The sequence below is a fragment of the Astatotilapia calliptera genome, chromosome 18 (genome assembly GCF_964374335.1).
Source record: "Astatotilapia calliptera chromosome 18, fAstCal68.1, whole genome shotgun sequence".
Taxonomy (NCBI): Eukaryota; Metazoa; Chordata; class Actinopteri; order Cichliformes; family Cichlidae; genus Astatotilapia; species Astatotilapia calliptera.
In genome coordinates this window covers 15,729,977-15,756,676 of record NC_137439.1, presented here as the reverse complement: position 1 = coordinate 15,756,676, position 26,700 = coordinate 15,729,977, and the positions used below count along the sequence as shown (strand labels likewise).

Below are 26,700 nucleotides of genomic sequence, written 5' to 3'. Positions count from 1 at the left end.
GCACTATGAGTACACGCTTATCCGCTTAAAAAGGGGAACAACACTGTAATGAGTAATGATACATGATTCACGAGAATAGGAAGTTAAATCCATTAGGGATTAAAGTGATATGTTTGGTCACGTTCTCTCCTAACATCTCCCCTCTGTGGGTCCTGAGTAACTCAAACCAACAAGGAGTAAATAACATATATATATATATATAATTTGTAAGTTTTTGAAAGTAAGCTAACAACTAATGTACTACTGATTTTTCAAATAACTCAAGGATACTGAAAATAGCGGGAGAAAAGTAAAGGAACAGTCATAACACTGCTATCTTTAAAAATAATAAGACTACTTTGACCTTATTTTCAGGGCCAAAAGAACACTTAAACAAAACCCAACTTCATATCGTTTGCGCAAGTCGACTAAGGAGAATGTTCGAGCTGATCTAGGATCAGATGTTTATCACGTCTGAAGATGCTTAAAATACTAACAAACAAATGTGACCGCTGGTGTGAGATCTGGTCTGTGAGAAAGGATAAGAAATCCACATTTATGAAGTGTACTTCAGCATATGCCAGTAAGAGTTTTGTCACAAAACGGAGTATGGAAAGCTCACACAGTGCTCGCACATTTCATAAACAGACGAGATTAAAAGGCAGAAATTTCCCAAATCCACATCCGTTGCCTGCCTGCATGATCCTCAGAGTGGTGCAGATTTTCTCGGTACGGTCAGTGCCAGATTTTTTTTGGTGGGGAAAGATTTGAACAATTGACTAAAAGGAAAAATCACTTTTTTTCTCGTTTCTTTCTTTCTTTAAAAAAAATAAAAAATAAAATCGGTGTGTTCGTTTTCAGTGACTAACCTCTTCTGAGCCCCTCTGTAGCTTTAACCAGGTTACAGCCGGAGCAGCGAGACTGTGAGAAACTTTCTCCACCCTCCTATTCTGGATCAAGTTTCTCTGCGGCTTCGTGACCGGCCCGAGATTTCTCTGTGATTTTAAGTTAACGCTGACAGAGAAGAAAGTGAAAGCCTGCTTACCATTAAGACCCAACTACGTACACCTCACATACCTTTATTTTGCGCCAGACCGCAGAAGCTCAGCCAAAGCAGAGACGTGAGACTGATCCACTTGAGAAAACGGGCTGCCATCGTGTTATTTTGAAGCTCCCGGTGAGAAGGTGTCATTCCATGCCAACAAGCCGAGATATTCCGCTTTCCCAAAACTTAAAAACGTCGCCTTTTCCCTCTCTCTCTCTGCTCGTTGAGTAAAAAAGACTTTTCCTTCTGTGGGCAACTCAAACTTTGACAGCTCCTCCTCCTCCTCGCAGATATCTTCACCAGTCCCAGCTCAGGCAGCGACTGAGGACAAACTACTGGCTTGATCTGACGTCACCACGAGGTAGGACAGATGCGCCTCTCGCGCAGGTACACGCCGGATGTACAAAGAACTGCACAAACCAAACAGGAAAAAACGAAAAAAAGGGGGAAAGAAAGGCAGTGTTTTCGGAAAATGGACTGCACTGTAGAAAAGTGGCCATAATGTGAGCTACAGCGTGCATTAAAACATGTACAAATAAAAAAAAGCTGAATAAACTTCCTTGAGCAAACAAAGGCAATAACAGTAGCTCAGTAGCTGCAGAACAGAAACACCGGCTTTTATGGTCTGTTTTCTTAGTTTGGTGAAGAAAAAGACAAACAAGCAAAAGAGGAAGATGTCCCTCATAAAGTCATTGACAACCTGAAAGAGCCTCGCCGATATTCGATGAATGGAATATCAGCTGTTTTCTTTCATCAGTACATTTTAATTTCTATTTTTGAAATTTGTCATAAATACGAAAATAAATAAATAAATAAGCAAAAGGAAAAAAAAAATCCTCGTTAATTTTGTGCCAAAAATGATTGTATTTAAATTGTGGTAAATGAGTTGTGGACCATATTTAGCCAGAGCATAGAAGGTGCAATCAGTTTTTTTGTTTGTTTGTTTGTTTGTTTGTTTGTTTGTTTGAAAGTGACTTTTATATATCCTTTATTTATCTGGGTAAATAAAAGTGTAATTGACATTAAAAATGTCTTCATCAACAGATGAGACCAGTGGAAATTGAAGCAAATAACACATCAGAGTCATGAAGACACTTGGAAAACAGGCTATTTCTTTATTTTATATATGTCTCCCTAAAAAATCTTCTTGACTATGGTCAGCATTTGCCATTACACATAGAAAATAGAAACACTGCTTTTTGGCACAAAACAGTTACACCGCGTTGGACCGCATTTGCCTTCATAACCACCTTAATTGTTTGTAGCATAGATTCAGCAATCCGCTGGAAACATTCCCCAAAGATTTTTGTCCATATTAAGCATGACACAATCGCTGCAGATTTGTCGGCTGCATATCCGAAGTTCCTGTTCCATCACATTCCAAAAGTCCTCTATTGGACTGGAATCTGGTAACTGGAGGCTGTATAAGTACAGAGGACATATTGTTATGTTCAAGCAATCAGTTTGAGAAAATCTGAGCTGTCTGATGGTTGTAAGAAGCCATAATAAGATGGACATGGTCAGCAACGATCCTCAGGTAGGCTGTGGCTTTTGAAGGATGCTCAGTTCAATTCAAAATCCTGCTCCTCACATACAAGGTCTTAAATAATCAGGCCCCATCTTATCTTAATGACCTTATAGTAACATATCACCCTATTAGAGCACTTCGCTCTCGCACTGCAGGCTTACTTGTTGTTCCTAGAGTATTTAAAAGTAGAATGGGAGGGAGAGCCTTCAGTTTTCAGGCCCCTCTTCTGTGGAACCAGCTTCCAGTTTGGATTCGGGAGACAGACACTATCTCTACTTTTAAAATTAGGTTTATAACTTTCCTTTTTGCTAAAGCATATAGTTAGGGCTGGACCAGGTGACCCTGAATCCTCCCTTAGTTATGCTGCAATAGACGTAGGCTGCTGGGAGATTCCCATGATGCATTGAGTTTTTCCTTTCCAGTCACCTTTCTCACTCACTATGTGTTAAGAGACCCCTCTGCATTGAATCGCACCTGTTATTAATTTCTGTCTCTCTTCACAGCATGTCTTTATCCTGTTTTCCTTCTCTCACCCCAACCAGTCGCAGCAGATGGCCCCGCCCCTCCCTGAGCCTGGTTCTGCCGGAGGTTTCTTCCTGTTAAAAGGGAGTTTTTCCTTCCCACTGTCACCAAAGTGCTTGCTCATAAGGGGTCATATGATTGTTGGGTTTTTCTCTGTATCTATTATTGTACGATCTACTGTACAATATGAAGCGCATTGAGGCGACTGTTGTTGTGATTTGGTGCTATATAAATAAAATTGAATTGAATTCAGTTGTGATGAGCCTCAGTTTCTTGTTCTTTACTGACAGGTATGACACGTTGTGGTCTTCTGCTGCTGTGTTGTGCATTCAGAGATGCTCTTCTGCACACTTTGGTTGTAATAAGTGTTCATTTCAATTTTTCCTTCCACTCAGCTTATAGCAGTCTGGCCATTGTCCTCTGACCTGTGGCGTGAATGAGGCATTTTTGTGCAGAAAACTGCTACTCACTGGATTTTTTTATTTCTCTTTTCCAGACCAGAAAAAGACCCTGGAGATGGCTTTGTGGGAAAATCTCAGCAGACCAGCAGATTCTGAAATACTCAGACCAGCTTGGCTGACCTCAACACCTAAATCACATTTCTGCCCCAGTCTGATACTCAATTTGTACTTCAGCATGTTGTCTTGATCATGTGTACACTGAGTTGCTGCCATGTGATTAGCAGATTAGATATTTGGATCAACAATCAGTTGAGCAGATTTACCTGATAAGGTGCCCAGTGAGTGCAATCATACTGAAAACTACAAAAATGTATAGCTGCATTAAAATCAGACTGATATTTATTAGTTTATATAGTAATTGATGATATCTAATCAAAATCAAATACATATTCACTTTAAAAAACAAATAAATATTTTCTGAATTGCAAATAAGGATAGTACAAAATGGTTAAACATTGACTGGTTTTCCAGTACTTCCTGCTGGTTAAGCCAATATTTACTGAAAGGTGGCCACATTCCTTGGCCCAGTTTTCTAATGCGGCTTTAACAGAGACTGGTTCTGTCTGTTTTTGGTGTGATTTCAATCCTTTGGTGTTTTTTATGTAATAACACTGACCCAAGTGGCTGCAACTGGACTATAGAGAGACAAATATGTACGTACAGCATTGTTTTACAGCCAAACGCCTCCTTACTGGTGGATTTTTGTCACTTTGCAGAAGACCTGGATCTATTTTAAGTAAACACCTAGGCAGAAAAAGCTAGTATGATGATGACTCATCCATGATACCAAGGCCTATAACTTTTAGAGGCCTCACTGAATGTGCCCATAAAAACAAAGCCAACAGTAAGTTTTGACATCCTGTTTCGATGTTATCCGTATTCATTTGGCGATGTATGAAAGACGGTCGTCAGAATCAGTGTCAAGCAGGGGTTGAATGTACAAAATGTCTTGAGAGTGCTGACAGAGTGTCTGTCTTATGAGAGCTGAGCCTAATTGGACGTCAAGCTGCTCAGATGTGTTTGTTGTTGTATATCAGACTCTATGGGGACAGGAGTGATGGAAATCATTTTTCACACTGGTGTTTATTTCATTATCGCAGCCTAATGGCACAGCAAAGCGTCTTTGCTCGTACTGTTGGAGGAAGAGGTTATTGTGTCTGGTGAAATTATAACCATTCTCCTCGAGGAGAAATTACCTAATGCGAGGCTAACGTTTCACTTGAGACGGCACAGTGAGCTTTTGTTCCCTGTGCTATAGTCATAGTGCAACTGTCAATTTGACTGTTCTTCGTATTGTGATTGCTAAAAAAAAAAAAAAAGTCAGTGGCCCTTGTTGTTTATGAGCATTTGATCCACAAGCAAAACCTGACTTAGTTCTTTGTTGAGAAACCTTTGTTGACAAACACAGCAGGAACACGTTTCTTATAGATGTCACCAGGTTTGCACACATGCAACCGACCACCTGGTATTGAGGTGAAAAGGAACGCGATTTGTCCCTTTCTTCAGTTAGAATGAAAAAAAAAAACACAAAGCTGGAGTTATTCTTTGTCTTTACGCTGCTGCCTCTTCTTCTCTCATCCTCTCCCCCTCTCTCTCCTGTTGCTACTTCAATCATGAAACTGATCAGTGATCAGCTGATCGGCTTTTCTGTCACCACTAGCCTCGTCTCTCTTGTTTGTTTATTGCCCATTTTGCGCCAGAACGAGGAAATCAGCGGATGTCGCGTGAAACAACAGCAGTACGTTTAAGCTTGATACGCTGTTGTTAGAATTTATTTAATATTAATTTCTAGTATCAGCTGATGTTTGCTGGAGCCACATCGGTAAAAGCTGCTGGTCATGATGTCGGTTTGGATATCTGTTGAGAGGGAAATGTGAAGATGAAACCAGGAGATGTCCTTACTTAATCAGTAGAGCTGAACAGGTGATGGAGAAACAGGTTTACCTTTTAGGTGACATGAATGAGTTGAAGGGAAGTGGTGAACTGTTTCTGAGAGACAAATAACCCCAGGATACTTTTCTAAGTAGCTGACAGCTGGTAACTGTGCAGAGGAGGATCTAGCAAAATTTTGACAGGGGGGCAGGCAGGACATTAACAGGGAAAGAGGGGCACAAAGAAATAATTTTCTTTCTTATTCTCATTTAAAATATCTAGCTTTTAATACATAATATTCAGAATCTTACAACCAAAGTGGTCATCTGATGTACAATGTATAGAAATCATACATATATACGAATAAGATAAGATACCAATAAGACCAATATTGTAAACTAAGGAAACACAATGAAGATATAAATTGGTACAAAGTTCATAAAGCGAGCGATTTTACCAGGGAGGTAAAATATTCCTGTTGTACTTTCAGTGAAATAAATTTCACTAAAAGATTCAGAGGAACGCTGGTTTGAGTGCGGAGTCAAGGAGGCAATTTACGTGAAAAGGTAAAGACCATCTCTGAATCGAGGAGGGGGCCTAAGGGTACATCTTTCGCCATCTTACAATGCTGAGATTGCAGCCATTCCCCAACTGTCTGTGAATGGTACTCATGGCCATTGATCAGTGGGTTTTGGTCAATGGTTGTTGATCAATGGTCATGAGAATTTGCATAATTAAGATTAAGGAACTGACCTCCCAGCCAATTGTTCTTCAGTGGGCTGGTTTCAGTCATTATGCAAATGTACTGTTTATATGATTGGGGAAACTGGCAGTCAGCTGAGACTGAAGAAGTGACAAAACGTTTCTCCCACAAAACGCTACGTCCAGATGAACAGAATCAACTTTTGGAGATTTACTTACCTGGATGATTGAGCATGCATCATAAGGTTTGTCTCACACTCAGCCACAGTTGAGGCAGAGAGGAAAAAAAGGGGGAGAGAAATCACCTCGGCTTCTTTCCAGAGACCAATTTCTACACCAGTGGCCAATATTTCAATTATGAAATGTTTCACAGTCTGAAAGAAAGGCGTTGCAGTCGCCATCCACATTCTGCTCTGAGGCTCTGTGTGTCTTGGAGAGCTGACAAAGCAGAAACACTGAACAAACAAGAATAATGGCCAGAACCAGGAAATCAAAACAGAGTAAGATAAAGAAAGAGAGAGGCGGACGTGTTCAGAGGATGAGAGATGACAGCTACGGCTGGTAAAATAATTGCATGTGCTACCTTGTAATAGTCTCACATTTTCCATCTCTCATGCTAAATAAGCGCTGCGTGTTGCGGTATTTGTTCCTCAAGTAAGATTATAGATTAGCAGTACGAGTTAATTAATCAAGCTCATATTCGCAGCTTGAGGTCTTTGAAGTGCAGTAAAAGTTGAGCAGTATAAATAATCCTCAACCTCTAAAAACATTTCTTTGACTAATGTTTATACAAGGACTCTTATTAAGTGGTTCAACGAGGCAGAACTGGTACAGTATGTGACCATGTTTTTGATGGAGATTACCCCTTTATCCCTAAGGTCTTATATCTGATAAGCATGACAAAGCCCAGGTGGGCTGGCAACATCCCAAAATATATATAGTTTTAAAACAAGTGCAACAAAATAACAATCCCCACTGCCGCTGCTGCTGTTGTTATGTCGCTGTGCTGTTTCTTGTACATGGCAGGGTTGAGACTGCGCTGAAGAAGCAAAAAAGAGGATTAAAAAATACGGGATCATACAGGATCAGCTGTCACTCGGAGCCATAGCATCCCTAGTTATGATCCAAAGAAGGAGGATGCAGATAACCAACACAAATGAAGCAGTTTAGTAGCATAGCAGCAGTTTTTGATCTTCTACAAACTTTAGCTGGTTCCAGCTTCTCAGACGGGAAGTTTAATGCTTTCTTTTGCTCGTGTGATAGATTAACACAAAACAAACTATGTTTTGGCCTATTGTTTGAGTGGGGAAAAAGTAATTTACAATGGGCTGTCAGAAATGATACTGTGTTTTTACATTGTCCTCACAAAAGGATGCATTTTAATTAAGCTGGAATAAAACCCTGGGAAAGCTCTACTGTTTTGCATTTAAATGTGAGACACCTTTCCCCCCCCCTAAATTAGATATAAGGCACAACAATAAGTAGATCATTTATTTGAGAACTCACGATTACCTTTTTGTAGAAAGCATTATTGTACATTAGGTGCTTCTCCTGGAAAATGATGAGCGGAACCATCAAATTTTGTTTCAGCATCTTCATAATGCAGATTAATCTGCTTTGAGTGTATAGCATTAACTCTTTGACTCCTTCCTGTGAATCTCACTGCTCTAGTTTGGACTGTCATGGCTGCCATATTCATGACATGTGAGATACTGCAAGGCTGAGATTAGATGTGAGTGAATCCCTAAAAGCTTTAATAATAGCATGATAAATCCTGTCTGCAGTGGTATGGTTGAAAAGCCCCAGGCATTCACAGCAAACTGTCATCCACCAATTAATTAGGTTTAATTAGAGAAGCCAGTGAGATTACCTTGTATCGCACCATCTGGCCCCCCTCAAGGCGAGTCTCCTTAAGCTAAACTTAGTAAATAAAATAGTAAAAGGCAAATATTTGATTTTAGGAATTGTTTGTTTTGTAATACCGAGTTCACGTGCACACGCACAAACAAACACACGCGCGTGTGCTCGTGCATGCTCGTCTTATTGCATTATGGTTTACCTCTCCTGATGAGGCCCCTGGTCTTTGGCCCTGAGCCACGTTCAACTTGTCGGAGCATGTGGTCTCCATGACATCTCAGTGCGTTACACAGTAAACACCTCAAAGTAAATGAATGAACGGTTTTAAACCAATGACCGTCCCTTTCTCAACTTCTCAACCAGTCACATCCTGTTTCAAAACATGGAACAGCTTGTTCACAGTTATGAGTAATGGCAATAATCTCCTGAAGGTTGTGTGTGCTCAGGCTTCACAGGTAATTTAGCTGTGTAGCTCTAGTATTGTGATGTGTGCAGCTAAGATGAAGAAGCCATACTGGTAGTAGCACTTTACAAAATATATAAGTGTGTGTAGTAAACGCATACACCAACAAAGTAATACACATATGTTAGAATACAATAGAATAAAATTCAACTTTATTGTTATTGCACATGTCACAAGTACAAGGCAACGAAATACAGTTTGCATCCATCCAGAAAGTGCTTTAGCAATAATATAGATATATTACAAAAAAGGGTCTATTATAGGTATGTTACAATGTACACGGTATGAAGGTTTGTTATGAATATGCTATAACTATAAGTATGTACAGGCTATGAACAGGATACAAATATGAAAACTATACAGAAATATGAAATATTAACTATATAAGTTATAAACAGTTGTAAAAAGTTGTAGAACTATAATTATTGTTTTGTACAGAATGATTGTCTATACAGCATTTACAGTAGTGCAGTTTAGATTAGTGATATGTGGCTAATTTCTATAGTGGGTATATAAAGTGCAAGTGGTTGTGAGTGGTGGTTCAGTCCATGTTTGTTTTTGTCCATTGTGTGTGTGTTCAGTTATAGGTGGTTGTGTGTGTGTGTGTGTGTGTGTGTGTGTGTGTGTGTGTGTGTGTGTGTGTGTGTGTGTGTGTGTGTGTGTGTGTGTGTGTGTGTTCAGTCCATGAGTTAAATGTGGGTCAGATGTCAGGAGACAGAGTTCAGGAGTCTGACAGTCTGACATGGAGTCTTTTATGATTAAAAGATCAGATTCACTAAGAATATGTTCATTTTTGATGTTTTGAGTATATTTAGTCTTACTCATGGCTCAAGAGTGGCTCAAGAGTTGAGCCTTCCAATTACAAGTTCGCCTTGTAATCGGAAGGTTGCCGGTTCGAGCCCCGGCTTAGACAGTCTCGGTCGTTGTGTCCTTGGGCAAGACGCTTTACCCGTTGCCTACTGGTGGTGGTCAGAGGGCCCGGTGGCGCCAGTGTCCGGCAGCCTCGCCAGTGCGCCCCAGGGTGGCTGTGGCTACAATGTAGCTTGCCATCACCAGTGTGTGAATGGGTGGATGACTGGTTGTGTAAGGCGCTTTGGGGTCCTTAGGGACTAGTAAAGCGCTATACAAATACAAGCCATTTACCATTTACTCTTATAAACATCTAAATATGCATAATAGTCATAATAAATGGTTAGAATCTAAGATGACATTTTCACTTATGTGTGTGCTCCTTAATAGGCTTTCATTTCTCAGCATCACAGCTGGGTAGAGGGTTACTTTCCTAAATCTGGTGACACTGATCGCTTCCGTGCCCATGCCATCATATTTCTTCAAATCTGTCATTCAGTGTGCGTGACTACAGGAAACTTTGAGTCATTCGTGAGTGATTGACTGGCTGCAGCAATGCACAATGCAGGTGATATTTAATCCAACCTTGTATTGTGCAAGTGACAGATCAGAAATGCAGCGTAGATTTAATCAGCTCACATTTCTCTGCAGGTAGCCTCATTCTTTCCACTTGAACATCAGATTCAGACACTTTGAAAAACAAGAATTCCTTTTGAAATTGTCCATAGGTCAGACAGAAGAGCGCAGGATAGGACACGCTGGGAGGCTTAAACGTTAACTAGGCCACTCAGCTTTCCCTGATGTCTCCATACGATCTTTTTATTCAGTCCCTGAATTATTTTTCATGTCTGCTGGCAAATAAATCACACCTGCCTCCCTCCTGGGTGCAAACTGTGTGCAAACATTAATAATGATGGTAATAATAAAATAATATTTTTAAAAAACTCTAAAGTCTGATTTGATTTTTGTCATGAGCTCCTACTGCACTCCTTCCCACAGGCCTAGGGCCTTTCTGTGTGCCATATCAAATGAATGTCGGATTAATTTCTCGCCTCATTAGTTTATATGGGGTGGATTCCTGTCTCAGTTTGTCCTGTCTTCAGTGTCCTGGCAAAAAAAAAAAAAAGCAGCTAGTGGCTCTTTCTTCAACGAAATGCTGCCATCTGGTGGCTCGTTATGCTTCAGGCAGGTTTTTGGTGCCGTTTGAGCTAAAAATGTCGATCAGGTCTTCTATTCTGGGTCCTCAAGATTGAGGGCACATAGTGGGATAAGTGCAGGACCAACATTTAAAGATAAACGATCATGCAATTGATCAGCATCTGTCCTGATACACTGTATTTGATGGTTATTCGTGGCACGGGACTATTTAGCAGTTTGTCTAGCGCATAAAGGCAGTTACCTGCTTTATCAGAGCGAAAATGCAAGCCACACAGTTTAAAATCTGGCTTTGCGGCCTTTGTTTTTCGGCATTTAAGATCAAAACATACGGCTACGTGTGCGCTTCAAACTGCACAGAGCCGTCGCCTTTGCAATGTAAACGTCAGATGTGCAGGCAGTGCTGAGAAATTGCGTTTTTATCTCGTATGCACTCTGTAGGGCAGCTCTTATGATGCTGCCAAGCAGCGCTGCGCTGTGTGAGAAATCAAAGCGCAGGCGTCGAGTCGGGAGGGAGCCTATCTTGCGCAGGCTGGATACTGTACATGGCCATTGATGCTGCTGGATAGATGTAGCCCCCGATGTAAATAAGAATGGCGAGGGCAGCGGGTCTGACACGCCGAGTTATCTCTGCTTGACATCGGAACATCACACCATCGGGATTATATTTAAGAAGAAAGAAAGAAAAACGCGGGGTCCGTTTTTTTCATCTGAATCTGTCTTGACAGCTCGCCCGATGGTTTTCATTTGACACAAAGCAGACGGGCGGCTTCTTCTAATAAACACTTGGGAAAAACGGGTCATTATGACCTTAGTATCCTCCAGTAAAAGAAAACCATCGGATTGTTTTTACGCGGCAGCATTCTGCTTGCATCTTTTGCTTTGGATTTCGTGTGCCGTGTCCGGAGAGGGGGATCATCAGTTCAGCGTTGAGGTAAGATAAATGGCCTCCTACCCCCTACCACCACCACCTCCCCCCGACTCTGAGAATCATAAATGACCGTGCTCTCTCCTCCACATCGTCTGCCTCAGCGTGGAAAAAACAAAAAAACAAACAAAACAAAAACAGAACAGAACATGTATGTTGAGTTACCCACGCTATCCGTGGGCACATGCGATAAAGCATAACATGGAGACATTCCAAGCCTGTCAGGACAGCTCACGCACTGGAAAAAAAATATCCCTCATTTGTTGGGTGCAATGAAACAGAAGGATGCTCATTTCAGGTTATTACATTGCGGTTCATGAAGTGAGGTGATCCAGCCCACTGATCCAAAATGTGCACATATGAATGCACTGAGATCCGTCTATTTAAAGTACAATGAACCCAAAAATGCCTCAGCGCGTCTGTTGTATTGCTAGAGAAGCTACTTTTTTGACAGGTCATCATGAAGTGAGATGTGCTCTGGCAGCATCACAGTGTTGGAGGAGATAAAACATCTAATGACACAAGTTGCATAATAGGATTTGCTTCTTTTTTCTACCTTATTAATTGATGTCATTTCCATCCTCACCACAGGCTCCCCTCCCACCACTCGGAAGAAATTAAATGCTGAAGCTGACAGTAACACACACACACCATTATTCAATTTAATGGCTCAATGAAATCTTGCCTGATATCTCTCTGAAATCTGTGCCTTTGAACAAACACAACTCATACAGGAAACACACCACGGGAGAAACCGGGAAAAATAAGAGGGATAAAAAAAGGCGTTTAGCAAAGCTGAGTAAGGGACAGAGGCAGAAGGGAGGGATGGGCAGAGGAGACAGTTAGTCAGATTAGCTAGCTGGAACATATCTCATTGGCTGTGTGGTGATAGGGAGGCACCTGGTGGGTGTGTGGACAGCTGTGGATAGTGTGGGTGCCAAGCTCACTTTCAGGACTGAACCTGCCGGTGCCCCTGAATGATTCTCAGCTTCACCTCACTTGTTTGCATCAAATCACACTCTGGCTTTTTAGGGCAGGAGGAGGCAGGGCCACAGTCCTGCTCATGAACACTGACCGAGAGCCGCAAGACACGAACACTGACTAAGGTCAGCAGCAGGGATTCAGCTGCTTTTGTTTTAGCAGTGCTGTCCACACAAGCAACCCTTTAAACCCCCAAAAATGTGCTTGATAGACAATTTAACTAAATAACTGACTATAAATTATTGTATATGTGTGTTTTTCTCAAAATTAGCTTTTGATACTCTCAGGCATACTGTGATGTTAAATAAAACACTGCTGCAGCTCATTCTGTTATTTTATTTAATATTCAGTAGTACTGTAGCCAAAGGTTAGTCACTGTCTCTTGTGAGATGCACAATGAATGATGCACTTTCATATTATTATTATACTCCCACTTTTAATGTATTGTATACATTACAAGAGTTTGGTGGATATGTGTGTTGCGTGGTGAATCATATGCCTTTTGTAATATTCCCAAACTTGCAAAATGTGCAACACTGTAGTGTAATCTTTCCTGTTTTCCTCTCTCAGATCTGAGCTTTGGTCTTAAACCAAAACAAAATATGATGGCTCAAATCTTTCTCCTTCTTCACCTCTTGCAGGGATGGCTACAGAGGTATGGCTACCTTCCCCGCACAGAACCAGGCATGTCTGTCCTGCGATCGGCCCAAACCATGCACTCAGCTCTTGCTGCCATGCAGCGTGTCTACGGGCTCAATGTCACAGGGACACTGGATGAGAAAACCAAGGAGTGAGTGTATACATGTGTGGTGGACGTACTTGCGCAAACACAAACAGCTGAGCAGCACATGCACTTCCACTAGGCCATTAATGTCATGTTAATGCATTATGCTCCACTCGTTCATTTAAAATGCAGAAGGACGGACTATCAGTATTGCAAAGAATTAGTAAAGAGACAGAGATGTTTGTTTCACCTCGCGTCACCTCGCCTCACACAACCTCAGTTGAAGGTTTTAACGCTTCTCCCTCTTCTCATTTTGCATGATGATGCAGTGATATCACCCTGAGGTGAGAATTAAAGTTTTGCCTATGTATTGTGTTTGTTTTGTAGTTGTGACGTGGGTATGAATGAGAAACATGAAGGGCTGTAGTTTGGAGTAGTTTAGCGCTGTTCTGCATTCCTTATTTTGGTTCTGTGATTCTCTGGCACCTGTCAGGAAGAGAACTGCTGAGTTCACTTCAATGATTCCTGTTGTCTTGTGATGCAAAACTGAGATCCAAAGTTTTTTAGTCAGCAAACTTAAGTCACCTTCTCTTCTCTTCTCTTCTCTTCTCTTCTCTTCTCTTCTCTTCTCTTCTCTTCTCTTCTCTTCTCTTCTCTTCTCTTCTCTTCTCTTCTCTTCTCTTCTCTTCTCTTCTCTTCTCTTCTCTTCTCTTCTCTTCTCTTCTCTTCTCACTTTTTAAGCTGGATGCAAAAGCCACGCTGCGGTGTTCCGGACAAATTCAGAAGCACGTCAAGGTCACGGAGGCGGAGATACGCTCTGACGGGACAGAAGTGGCAGCGAACACACATAACCTACAGGTGACAGACGGCTGAGGCATGTTGTCATAGGGAGGTTACGGATTCAGATCTGCTAGTGTTAATTTCCTCAGCTCTCCTCTGTCTCTCATCTCCTCCTCTTTAACCACCTGGGATCACATGCTCCGTGTTGTCATAGAGACCGAGCAAGTACGTCACGTGTGTGTGGGGGGCTCGCGCACAAAAATACAGTGATAATCACACATCCAGAAACACATAAATTAACACATAAATGAACCAATGTGTGCTGCGAGTATGTTTGCTCCACAGTTATAAATAACTTGGTGGCGAAACCAAAAAAACAAAAAAACAAAACAAGATCAGGCTGTTTTGTTTTGCTTTTTTTTCTCCTGTTTTTTGTTTTGCTCGAACGAGCCGTTTTGTTTTATGAAATGGGGGCTTTTCGCTCCCCGATATTAAATTGTTTGAAAATTCACAGTGTAAATTATCCATAATCTCAGCAGAAATATTTAAACACTCATCTTATCAGGCCCGATTAAGCCCACGCTTTTAATAGGTTCTGAGAAGAACCGATAAACGGGTCTTTGGCACAACTGCAAATTGACAGGTTTCTGCAGTAATAGACGATAACACTGGCAATTTATTCAAATCCTCCCTTCATGCCTGAATTTGAATTGATGAGCCACCTCTCCTAATGGAATGTCAATCAGTGCTGAGCCAGTGCTGCCGCTGCTGACTGCACTTTATTCGTGAAAATGAACGGGGAGCGAGGAGAAGATTTCCCATTCCTCTCTGCCTGCCAGACACTGATAACGACTGCTGTGTTAAAAGTTCAGTAAAAAGCTGCCGGGCTTGAAATAGTTGTCAAGTGCAACTTTTTTTAAGGATCTTCTTCTCATTCTGAAAAGTGTGTGTGTGGGGGGGAGGGTGATCAGACAAATTAACAGGACAATGAAGCAGGATGTGTTTTATTTTCCTCCCTGAAGTTTGGAATTATATGCGATTTGTGTCTTTATCTAAACTCGGACTTTGCAGAGTATTTTTAGAGCGAGTTCCTCGACCACCTCTTCAGCAATCTTTTCACTTGGTATGCTTGTTCGGTTTCCCGCAGCATAAAAAATGTTACCCCGAAGGTGGGCGCCCGTGAGACTCACGATGCCATCCGGCGGGCGTTTGACGTGTGGCAGGGTGTGACTCCCCTACGCTTCGAGGCCGTTCCGTACAGCGCCCTGGAGACTGGCAGGCGTGACGTAGACATCACTATCATCTTCGCTTCTGGTTTTCACGGTGACAGCTCACCCTTCGATGGGGAGGGAGGATTCCTCGCCCACGCCTATTTTCCGGGCCCAGGCATAGGAGGAGATACACACTTTGACTCCGATGAGCCTTGGACGCTTGGGAACCCCAACCATGATGGTGAGTGAAAGGGAAAGCTGGCGTGAGGGATGAGACAAGGTGACTAAGACCGGCAACAATGGAGCAAGCAAAGCACAAGAAAGGAGAAGCTACAGCAAGGATGGGGAGGGAGGTGGGCAGGGGGGATTTTAAGATAATTAAAAAAAGAAGGGTTTTAAATGCTGAATGTTGGCAGGAAGGTATATAAACAAAAACTGCATGGAAGATGTGAGGAAAGCACAGAGAAATAAAAAAAAAAAGAGGTAAATGAGGACTGACTGAAGGAAAACCATCTAAATAAAGATGGCTCGGCAGGAGGGCAATATGACAGAGATGGTATCACAGGGCATGAGTGTGAGGGATGCTTAACCAAAAAACTAAGAATGCAGAGATGTCTTTGATCCGCCCGTGCTCTGTAAAGACGCATCACTCCATCTGTCAGGATTTTGATGTTTTTTTGTGGTGTAATAAGCTCTTCACACGAGAGGATAGAAGGCCCTACTATTTTAAGACAGTGGTTGCTGGCTTATTCAGTTTTATTGAATTTGATGTAGCCCACTGGTATTTGTACCATTATATAATTTAATATTAATGATATTAGGCTACTTTGCTAATATCCATATGCTAAGTGCTTGCATTCTCCCATCCCATCCGGTTTATTGGGGTTGAGGGGAGGCAGGGGAGGGGTTACAGTTCACTTTGTGTTTGTTCTGGTAACCTGTTTGCCACCCATCAGCTCCTCTCCCTTTCTTCTCATGCCCTAATGGTAACTGTCTCAGGCTCCTGAGTTGAATTCACGTTCACCCTTGTGCAGCATCCCATGGTTATCCATTTGGAGTGCTGGGGCTGATTTTGAAAAGCACCCGTCTCAGCTTATGTGTCTGGAAAGCTTTGCAGCCTTTAATGGGCTTTCACAGCGGTGTAATTGTAAATGTTGCATGTTGACATGTGCGCTAATGGTAGCTCGGGCTTGTCTCCTGGGAGTCCTTATGGGACAATTTGGGTTAGGTGGAAGAGGCTGGTAGTGTTAGATAAATGGTGGTGGGGGTGGGTAACCTTTTAGCTGCTGGCTGACGGTCAGTCGCTGGTCTGTGCAGCGCTCCTGGCAGAGGGGGATATCATGTTGTAAAGGGCAACAATCTCCTGGGGACAGCTTCAGTCACAAGCTGTACTTAAATGGTGTACTTCTCTCTAAATCAGGTTGACACTATGAGCTGAACGCTGGCCATATGTACCAACTGTGACATTTTTATTTTTTCATTTGTGTGCGTGTGTGCGCGCGCGCTTGCATGCAATGGGACGTAGACTCACAATGTTTGTTTGCGCCAACATTCATATGGGTTCAGGTGCAATAAATGAGCGCTTCTTGCCCGATGCCCTGGGCAGCAATCTGAGTGTGTCCCTCCCCGCTCGCTGATGCTCTCATGTGGCTTATCTTCCTTTAAGTACTAAAAGAGAAAAAGTGCACCTGTTTCATATTTTACCTCCAGTTCGCTTTCCTTGTAACTTTTTGCACCACATTAGCTCAGTGGAGGTACAACTGGAGCAGATGGCAGTGAGTAATTATGATTTTCGCTGCTGATAAATTAACTATTATGCACTGAATGGTTAGTCTGTAAAAAAAAAAAAAAAAGAAAGAAAGAAAAGAAAAGAAAAACTGTGAAAGCTGCACCTGGAGAATGCAAAGCCTTGAAAATACTTTGTGATTTTTAATCAACAGTAATCCAAAAGAAGCAGGATTTTAAATAACAAAACAATAAAAAGAATCAAATTTTCACATTTAAAATCCTGTGAGTAGTACTTGTTTGGCATTTTGGGCTCGATAAATGGTTAAACAATTATTGGATTTGTCTGCACAGAGCAGGTTACATATTGATGCTAGGTAATCATAAAAACTTTTTTTCACACAGTATTTTTTTCTTTTTTGTGAATCTAGTTTGCAGGGTGTCTCTGTACTTTTCACTTGTTAAGCTTTTGCACTGGTGATAGCTGTGGATGGAGACCTGTGTTTACAGGTTCACCTGGACTCAAGAGCAAACAGATTTTAATTGAAAAGGTCAAGAATCAGGGTCATCATACCATCATGAGTGTTAATACTGTTAATATTTGCCTGTTCTGTTTTATCATAATGTGTAATCTCTCTTTATTTTTTATGTTTTTGAACTTTTGGATTCTAACTCATGCCATCCTCTTCCTCTCTCCAGGTAACGACCTATTCTTGGTTGCGGTTCATGAGCTGGGCCACGCCCTCGGTCTGGAGCATTCCAATGACCCCACTGCTATCATGGCTCCTTTCTATCAGTACATGGACACTGAGGACTTCAAACTACCTCACGATGACCTACAGGGCATCCAGAAAATCTACGGTAACTTTCCCAAGTGAATTTCTCTTCAGAGCACGAGCTGAAAGTCTGAAAGAGCACGTAATCAAGACTCTTACGTCTTGTTTTGTTCCAACACTTCACTGAAGCTGTATAGCAAAACAACATAAATAGACAAGCGCTGAAGCTTAGTCACTTGCTTATTCAAATGCTGCTGCGTCAGTCATATTGGGTTCGATGCCAGTAAGCAGCATTTGTCAGCTGTTAAAGAGGGCAGCCAATCTATGCTTTCAAAACAACGTGAGTCCACTAATGCTCAGCCAAAAAAAGGATACAGTTTCCGTGCCAAAATAAAAGGCGCAATGGCCAAAAAGCTGTAAACTCACTGGACACCGACTTAAATCTTGATGAAAGTTTTGAAAAAGACGAATATAAAGGAATGCAGATAAAATACGTTCTATTTTGGGTTTTTTAGGTCCACCGGATAGAGCCCCACAGCCCACCCGGCCTCCACCCACAGTCCCACCTCCTCGCTTTCACCCTCCTTCCGACCCACGTAAACACGATCGCCATGCCAGACCCCATCGGCCTCCACTGAGTGCCAAACCCTCCAGCCCAAACTCCAAACCTAACATCTGTGATGGAGGCTTCAACACTCTGGCCATTCTCCGAAATGAGCTCTTTGTGTTCAAGGTAAAATCGGTCATCACATCAGAGCATTCTGGGATTTCATCGGTGGCGATAAAGAGCAGTGATGATTTGACCTTGTCCGTTTTTACAGGACCAGTGGTTCTGGAGGGTACGAGACAATTCAGTAGTTCCTGGCTACCCCATGCAGATAAGCTACTTCTGGAATGGCTTACCTCCCAAAATTGATGCCGTGTATGAAAACAGCGAAGGGAAATTTGTTTTTTTCAAAGGTAATAACAGCAACCGCTCTTTTTTGTGTGTGTGTGTGGGTGTGACTGTAGTTCAGATACTGGTAGTTAACACCCCCTTTACGTTAACTGGTCCTAAATGATCTGTTCATGGCATTAGGGCACCAAACAGTCTAATGACTGCAGGACCAAAGAATAATGTAGGTTTCTAAACATGAATGTAAATATGACGGTGTATTTTAGTCAAGGTAGGTAAAGAAAAAACTAAGCCATAAAGAGCAGGGGGGCAATGTGTGATACTGCACAAACAACCTCTAATAAATTTCTCGCAATTTTACCATTTTAGAACGAGACATCAAATATTCTCTGAGATGATTAGGTCATTAATTTCAATAAAAAGAAGAATTAAGAAAATGTAAGAAAATCAGAATCAGCCTTTGCACTCATCGCTACCGATGGCTGTTTATTATAGCTTCAGTGGCGGACCTAATCATATTATACTTTGCAATCAAAAGGGCCAGAATTACCAGAATTACCACAGTTTAGCGTGAACTGAGCCTATTTAGAGGAAAGCAAATTAGACGAAGTGACAGCTTTTGTGCGCGTGTGCCATTTCCTGTTTATTGGAGGCACCAGAGGTGTGATTGATTGGTTGATCCACACATGCCAAAATTGAAGCTATTGCTCCAATATGACAATAAATGTAAAAACAATGCTACGTTTAAAATTACATATGCTTTTGGGGCAAGGAAATGCATTCATATTTGCCAGGCTTTACTAAAAAAAACATTTTAGTGTAAAAAACACAAATTTATACAACAAATCTTCTTTATCCTTAACTACAATATATGTAGCGAACAGTTTGCCACTAAAAGTTAAACTAAAGAAATGTTCCTACCAATAAAAAAATGGACAAAATGTGCTTTTATTAAGTATCCTGGGTACACACCGGCTACATATGTGTATCTAATAATGTCTGCGATTTTGACTATGGGAATATAACATGGGATAAACAAACACGCCAGTATTTTTTAGTCATTTATGAGTTCTTAGGCATCCCAGAGCACACCTGGGTGAGAGTTAATCCATGGGTGTGCTCCCATACAGAATGAGAAATTCAGAGACACTAGTAAAGCTGCTGCTGTTTGCCTCTTTCTCACACACACATGCACAAAAGTCCAAATATGCTAATAGTCTCTAACAGCCTACCTCTTTCCACATTTTAAAAATACAACCCAACTATTTTTTTCAAGTTTTTAGGCTTTTAAATGTTAACATCTATCTTCCTTCTGTGTTTGTAGCCAAGCTGTTTACATCCAATTTTTTATTAGCAGCGAGCCACAGACCAAATTAGGCAGGATAAGCAATCCCACCACAATTTCTGCAGAAATTCCATATTCTAGTTAATTAAAATAATATTTTATTGCATACCATCACTTCAAGAACACTGGAAAGGGCATGTTGTGTTGTGTTGGTATGTATATGTGTGTGTAAAGACCTGATATTCAAAGCGCAGAGAAAACGTTTATTAGTCCAAAGATTAATCCAAGATGAAGGCCAGTGAGTCCAAACCACAACTAAACGCATAGAGAAACAGACATGCAGGTGACAGGCAACACAACAGAGCACAAATTAAAGCACACAGCTATTTATACTAGGACCACACTGAGGGTTAACATGGTAAAACTAATAGCACTACATGAGTGACAACAGACTATCAAAATAAAACAGGAAGTTACTCAAGAAACCGCAACAAGACTTAAGCTTGACACAGAAGGACACAAAGGACAGAACGAGAGATTTCAGAAAATAAAGCATAAGCAGAATACTAATGGGAGCAAACAGGAACTGAAACAAAGCATTAAGGCACAAAATACAAAGGAATGTGAAAATCTGGGGAGCAGGGCAAGCTTTACAGTACATATCTTTCTTTTTTTTTACTGTAACAGGCGACAGTGAGGTTGTTTTGCTTTCTGTCTGGTAGGAGAACGAGTGCAGGTCCAGTGGAGCCGTCCGTCCACCAGGCAGATTAACATGACATCTGTCACTCTGTGGGATCAGAGTGCCTCATGCTTTATTTATTCACTCATAGGGACTTAACTGTGTGTGTGTGTATTGGTGGGTTTGTGCATGTGAGCGTCGAGCTACTTACTGCACAGCAGCCCTTCTTTGCTCTGCCTGAGGCATTTATGATCAAACTGAATTAAATGCAACAATAGCTTCAATAAAGCTCAACACAACAAGTCTCAGTAGAGTTGTCTTCAGAGCATCAGCTTGCTGTTTATTGTATTGTACTGTAGATAACACTGCATAGATTTTCCTGCTGAACACATATTCTTAAAACAAGGTGACATCTTCTGACTCTTGAAATTACATGAGCAGGGGAAAAAAGCCTCAATGAAAAGAAAGAAAAGCAACAACACAAAAGAGTTGAATGAGCTGAAAGCCCGTGGTGCTTTTTTTGAACTCATATTTAGTTATTTGCTTTGTCCCAGTGCAATCTAACTTTGCCCGTGTATTTTAGGAAACCGTTTCTGGGTCTTCAAGGACACAACTCTCCAGCCTTCGTACCCTCAGGACATCTCGCTGTTCGGGAGTAGCATGCCCACACAGAGTATTGAGACAGCTGTCTGGTGGGAGGATGTCGCCAAAACCTACTTCTTCAAAGGAGACAGGTCTGTGTAGATTATTAGTCGTGTAAAGATTTGGACAGAACTGAAACTGCTCAGAGTAAAAACACCATGCACCATGGGGACATTTGAAGGATAGAATGTTTTTTAACATATTCTATTATAGATAGCATATGATTATTAGATTATATATCTATTATACACTCATATATTGATTACATCACATCCACAGTGTGCCTTTTGTCCTGTCTCCCTTCCCTCACCCCAAGCCGTTCACAGCAGATGGCTGTCCCTCCCTGAGCCTGGTTCTGCTGGAGGTTTATTCCTGTTAAAGGGAGTTTTTCCTTCCCGCTGTTGCCAAGTCCCTGCTCATAGGGGGTCGTCTGTTTGTTAGAGTTTTCTTTTTCTATTATTGTCTTTACCTTACAATATAAAGACTGTTGTTGTGATTCACAACTATACAAATAAAGTTGAATTCAATTTAAATGTTTTAACCTTTATGTTACGCAGCAGATCCTAAAGACAAAAGAAAGCATCTTTTGTGCTTTCCTCTTCCTCCACTGCGATATAAGGGGAAGGTTTTTGGCTATGCTTGGTTTGGACACCTTTTGCAGCATTGATGGCCTGAAGTCTCCTACAAGTGTCCGTCAAGCTTGGCACATCTTCTCTTTTAAAAACATTATCTCTCATCCATCTTGGCAGAACAGTTTAAGCTCGATCAGGATTGTCAGTGAGCTCCCATTTTTCTAGTCTCTCCAGAAATGCTGTTTTGGGTCCAGAATTCAAGACGTGAGCTTTTGCCTAAGCTGGACCACTTTGGAAAAGGTGTCCAGTCCCTGTTGCTGAAAAGCCTCCTGACAGCATCAGGTTGCCACCGCTGTTTGACTGTGCAGATGGGTTTGTGGAGGTGGTGCTCAGTGGGCGGTTTCCAGCCTAGAATCATGGTGATATACTTCAGTCTTCAGTCTGTAAAATGTTGCTTCTCTGGAGTTGTTAAGGTACCTTTTGGCAAATGCCTGGTGGCCCTCATGAGGAATGGTTTGATTCAAAGTAACCACTTGGTTCTTAGTTAGCAGATTACTGAGTTTGATCTGTTTGGCCAGATCAAGGAACCGCTGGGGATTTGAGATTTCTTTGATTTGGGAACGATGGAGATTACTACCTTCTTTGATCTTAAAAGCTTTGCATCTGGACTGTATGTTATCCTGTGCATGGATTCATGCAGAGTATAATTGGGTACCTGCAGTTTGAACTGAATTGAATCCAAGGATTCATTCCAAGACACCAAATATGAGAATCTGGTGTTTATCTGAGTGTGTTGCAAGTCCTAAAGTTTGAGTTTATGCCAGAGTGACTCACATGTTAAGCTGTCAAGTTAAATCATATCCTAAGAGGTCATAGGACGCTGTGATGGGAGCTGACAAAATGCTTTGTCATGATACTATCATCCCAAACCACAAGTTGCCACATTTTGACAAACAAGACATTTTGTCTTGAGCGTGATTTTATCTCTCTCTCTCCCCGCGTGTATGACAGGGAGGTGTTTGTTCTAATTCAAAGAAATGACAGTTTGCAGCGAGATTTATGTGCGTGAGCACGAGTGTATGAGAAGCACATCAATCACAGCTACTAGTGAAACAGATCTATGTGGCAGATACACACAGAGCATGGATGATTGATTTACCACTTTCTGTGGTCATGTGAAATACTTGAAGTCTGTTGCTGATCGTTAAATAGTCACATGGAAAAAAACGACATTTGATTGCAAGTTATAGATATGAGTTTGTGACAGTAAGCAGAAATCCAGTGCAGTGCTCTCGTCATCCCAGGCTATGATGTCTTTGTTTTCCTGAAGGTAAATGCTGAACTACAGTTATTGCTTTCTGGGCTTAGTGCGACTTTTAAGCAGATCAACTTGAAATGAAGGCCTGTTCTGTGTTGAACTGGTTGACCTACTGAGCAGTAGACCTATTTTCAGTGTTGCAGACATGTTGGTGAGTCCTGATTATCTCAAGCTAAACATAGACTTTGTCTCCCAAGTGGTTTTGTTCTATATTGCATAATTTATATCTTACACAAATAAACAGAGCTGTAGCATAAATTCAGGCAGGCCATGATGTCAAGCTCAGCATAATCCTGTCTGTCAGCTGCTTTTGCAACCCACTGTTATCCCAACTTCTCCTTTTAATGCTGCGTCTGATTATTATGTCTTATCCACTGATCCACTGATGGCTGCTTGTATGTGCATGATCCCTGCTCATGTGTGAAGAGTGTTTCAAAACATCTGTCGCCATCAGTATTAATATCTCCAATTAGCTAAAACGTCAATGTCATTATTGAGGTCCTGGCCAGCAGTTCTTTACAAATCACTGCCACCCAACGCCTTTGTGAAGTCCCGATTAAGGGAGCTGTCGAGTAAAAGAAAAACTTAGCGACAATTTTAAAAAAAAATATTTAAGTGTGTTTTGAGGAAAGTAGTCCTAACTCCTTGTATGATATTAATGCCTGTGATGTTCAAGGCTACAGGGTTGTTAAAATGACAAATACATCTATTGTTTCCATGTTAAGTGACTAAGTGATGGTAACACAAGTGTGCTAACATTTTTTAATACTTATTATGACTACTGCACTAACTAACAGGTGTCCCTGAACCTCTGTATTGACTCTTTTTTGATATATTTGCCTGTCCTGTTGTAGATACTGGAGGTACAACGAGGATATGAGAACCATGGACCCGGGTTACCCAAAACCCATCACCATCTGGAAGGGCATCCCTGACTCTCCACAAGGGGCTTTTGTGGACAAGGCCAACGGTATGTTTGCATTACTGACTGTAAAATCTGTAAGAAATAACAATGTGATACCAGATGCCTGTAAAAGGTAATAAAAACAAACACAAAAACAGGAAGTTGATAAGTTTATGTGGCAATATCCAGTTTGTTTTTGACTAGTATGTAGTACTATAAAGTAGTGCAACCAGCTGTGAAATACATTTAGAGTAAGTAATGTGTTTTGAGTGGGCGGCGGGGGCAGCTGAATAAGACATGTTGATTCCAGCTGGAGACCTTTGGTGCATCTTGCAATCCATTACTTTGTTTTCCAGCTGTCTCTACACTGTTTAACAAATTCAAAATATCCCCAAAAAGTCTTTAAAAGACTGCCTATATCCCTAAATCCCCAGGTTTCACCTACTTTTACAAAGGAAAGGAGTACTGGAAATTCAACAACCAGCTGCTTCGCGTGGAGCCTAACTACCCGAGGTCCATTCTGAGGGACTTCATGGGCTGCGACAGCCTACCCGCCGACCCCGATTGGGACTGGAGCCCCACGGTGGTAGAGGAGCGCCACTATGACAACGGTGATGCAGACGTTGTTATCAAACTAGACAGCGCTGGAGGTACGGAGAAAGCGGTGGCCATTGCTATCCCCTGCGTTCTGGCGCTGTGCATGATGGTCCTCCTCTACACTGTTTTCCAGTTCAGGAGGAAGAGCACGCAGCGCCACATACTGTACTGCAAACGCTCCATGCAGGAGTGGGTCTGAGGGATTGTCGCTGCACTGTATAGAAAGGGTTGTAAAGCTCTGATAAAGGTCTAGTTATTGCTCCAAGCCCTAAGTACAGTAATTGGGAGCGCTGTAAAGGGTACAGCAGATGAGGTTTGCCATGTAGGCAGATTTCAGAACTGCTCGAACTCGTGACATGCAAACTGCAAAGAAGTGAAACGATCAGCAGAACTCAAACGAGGACGGTGCTGGAGCCACACCTATGTCTAACTAATATGTATGTATCAGCTTTGACTTTTTCTGTATCTTGGAATGAACTCAATTAAGTGAGACAGAGTTAAGCTTGTGTAAGTGGGACCTTTGTCTATCCCCATCTCTGCACGCCACTTAAAAAGCCCCAAGCACTAACTTCAGTGGACAAATTAGATATAGGCTTCTACTTTGCTTTCATTTCTTAATTAAATTGCCCTGAGCTGTGCTTTCCTTAATTTAGGGTCCCCTGTAAAAGATTATTCATTGTGCTGCGGATTCACACACGAACCAAATATGACCTTTTTCTTCCAAAGAGGATTACTGCTTGATGTGTTGTTTTTGATGGGATTTTTTTTTCCCCTGCGTGGATCAAACTTCGTGGACCATACTCTGATTTTCTTTTGCCATGTCTATTCATATCCACCCGTCTGCTCGCTAATCTGTTGGGATAAGACGCAGCCGTTAGAGGTAGGAATTCAAGACTGTTGTGGAGTCTATCTCCAAAACAGGGGCCAAAAAAACCTCTCTGCAATATTCATGAGACTGCCTTAACCACACATTGCTTAAAGTTCCCTTTGCTCTCTTTCTCCTTTTCTCTGGTCCAGAGAGTTGAAGATGCTGAGTGAATTCCTTACTGCCCAGACGTTAAAGCAGTATTTGAGGAGGTTTATTGTTCTTGAAGTGTGCTAAGCTGTGCCTGGTGGAAAGTAGGCTATCAGCTTTCATTTACTCCATCACCTGAGGGTATGAGAGAGGAGGGCGTTTGTTGTACACTGTAAAAAACAAACAAACAAACAAAAAGGCACAAATGTGCGGGTAATTTACATTGTGCATTACCTGTTTTCGTTGTTGTTGTTGTTTTTGGTTTTACAGAAGTTTCCATGAACGGTAAGTGGTAAAATCGAAAGGTCATTAAAAAAACAAACCATGAGTAAAATATAAATATGGAAAATTAATTCATTTTAAAACCGTACATTGTACTGCATTTCTACTATTTTTTTTACAGTGTAGGTTTGAGGGAAAAGAGGGGTGGATACCCACATTATAGATGTACTGTACTATTATTGAACTATTATATTGAACAACCAACAACCTGCATCCTTTTTACCTGCCCGGTTTGGACAACAGTACTCCAAACAGCGTTAATCCATATATTTTAAAAAGCTTTACAAATCCATGTTTTTTTGGTACAAGGTTTGTAAGTTTACATAATATTTCATATCGAACAAAATAACTTGATCCACCTGTTTTTTTGAAGACAACATATTTCTTAATAGAAGCAAACAATCTCTACTTACCACAAGCACAACACGTATCAGTGGCCAGTGCTGTTGCCCAGATTGCTCCATCGTCTCACTACTTTGTGCAACAAGGTTTTGATGCACAGCACTGCTGTAATCAAGAAAATATGTCTAAACATGCAGAGGAATTAAAAAGCAGAAATAAAGACACTAACTTATTTTGATATTTGAAAAAACTCTTAACCAGGTTTGTCTGTGTTTTTAAAACTCAGGCTGTTTTATGCAATCTAACTCTTGACTAACCACTATACAAACACTATGTTACATTAACAATTTACTAATCCCAGTTTATAGAACTAATAAAAAATGGAATTAACAGGATTATTGGAAAAACAAAAACAGCTAAATTTAATCTAAAATATTTCTCATATACAGTATAATATGTGTCATTTAATATATGCATAGTACATATATAAATCTTATGAATTTAGGAAAACAAAACAACATAAAAAGACAGGCTCTCTCCGAGGTGAGATAGAGCCAAACTGAGCAAAAGCTTTTCTGTCACCATATAATGTGTTATAAATGCAATACAGC

General features: G+C 41.3%; 2 protein-coding genes and 1 long non-coding RNA gene across 4 annotated transcripts in view; 2 read left to right on the top strand and 1 right to left on the bottom strand.

Moving 5' to 3' along the window:
- egfra (epidermal growth factor receptor a (erythroblastic leukemia viral (v-erb-b) oncogene homolog, avian)) overlaps positions 1-1,337 on the bottom strand; it is a 43,841-nt gene extending 42,504 nt beyond the window's left edge. Inside the window, exon 1 of the mRNA XM_026148792.2 lies at positions 1,057-1,337. Within this exon, the coding sequence (XP_026004577.1) occupies positions 1,057-1,171 (115 nt within the window). The 5' untranslated portion in view covers positions 1,172-1,337. The remainder of the gene's footprint in view (positions 1-1,056) is intronic.
- LOC145421676 (uncharacterized) lies at positions 1,248-3,964 on the top strand. The gene is made up of 2 exons (XR_013903035.1): positions 1,248-1,385; positions 3,571-3,964. It is a non-coding gene; the product is annotated as an uncharacterized LOC145421676 (long non-coding RNA).
- Positions 3,965-10,941: 6,977 nt separating this feature from the next.
- mmp16b (matrix metallopeptidase 16b (membrane-inserted)) lies at positions 10,942-25,805 on the top strand. 2 transcript variants are annotated; one of them, XM_026150488.2, is made up of 11 exons: positions 10,942-11,367; positions 12,984-13,132; positions 13,396-13,410; positions 13,808-13,924; positions 14,994-15,298; positions 17,482-17,643; positions 18,074-18,291; positions 18,380-18,518; positions 21,001-21,151; positions 23,804-23,919; positions 24,288-25,805. In XM_026150488.2, exons 1-11 carry the CDS (start codon positions 11,239-11,241, stop codon positions 24,647-24,649), a joined length of 1,863 nt encoding a protein of 620 aa, XP_026006273.2. In that variant the 5' UTR covers positions 10,942-11,238; the 3' UTR covers positions 24,650-25,805. The 2 variants fall into 2 exon arrangements, with proteins under 2 accessions (XP_026006273.2, XP_026006274.2); XM_026150489.2 differs by lacking the exon at positions 13,396-13,410.
- The last annotated feature ends 895 nt before the right edge of the window (positions 25,806-26,700 follow it).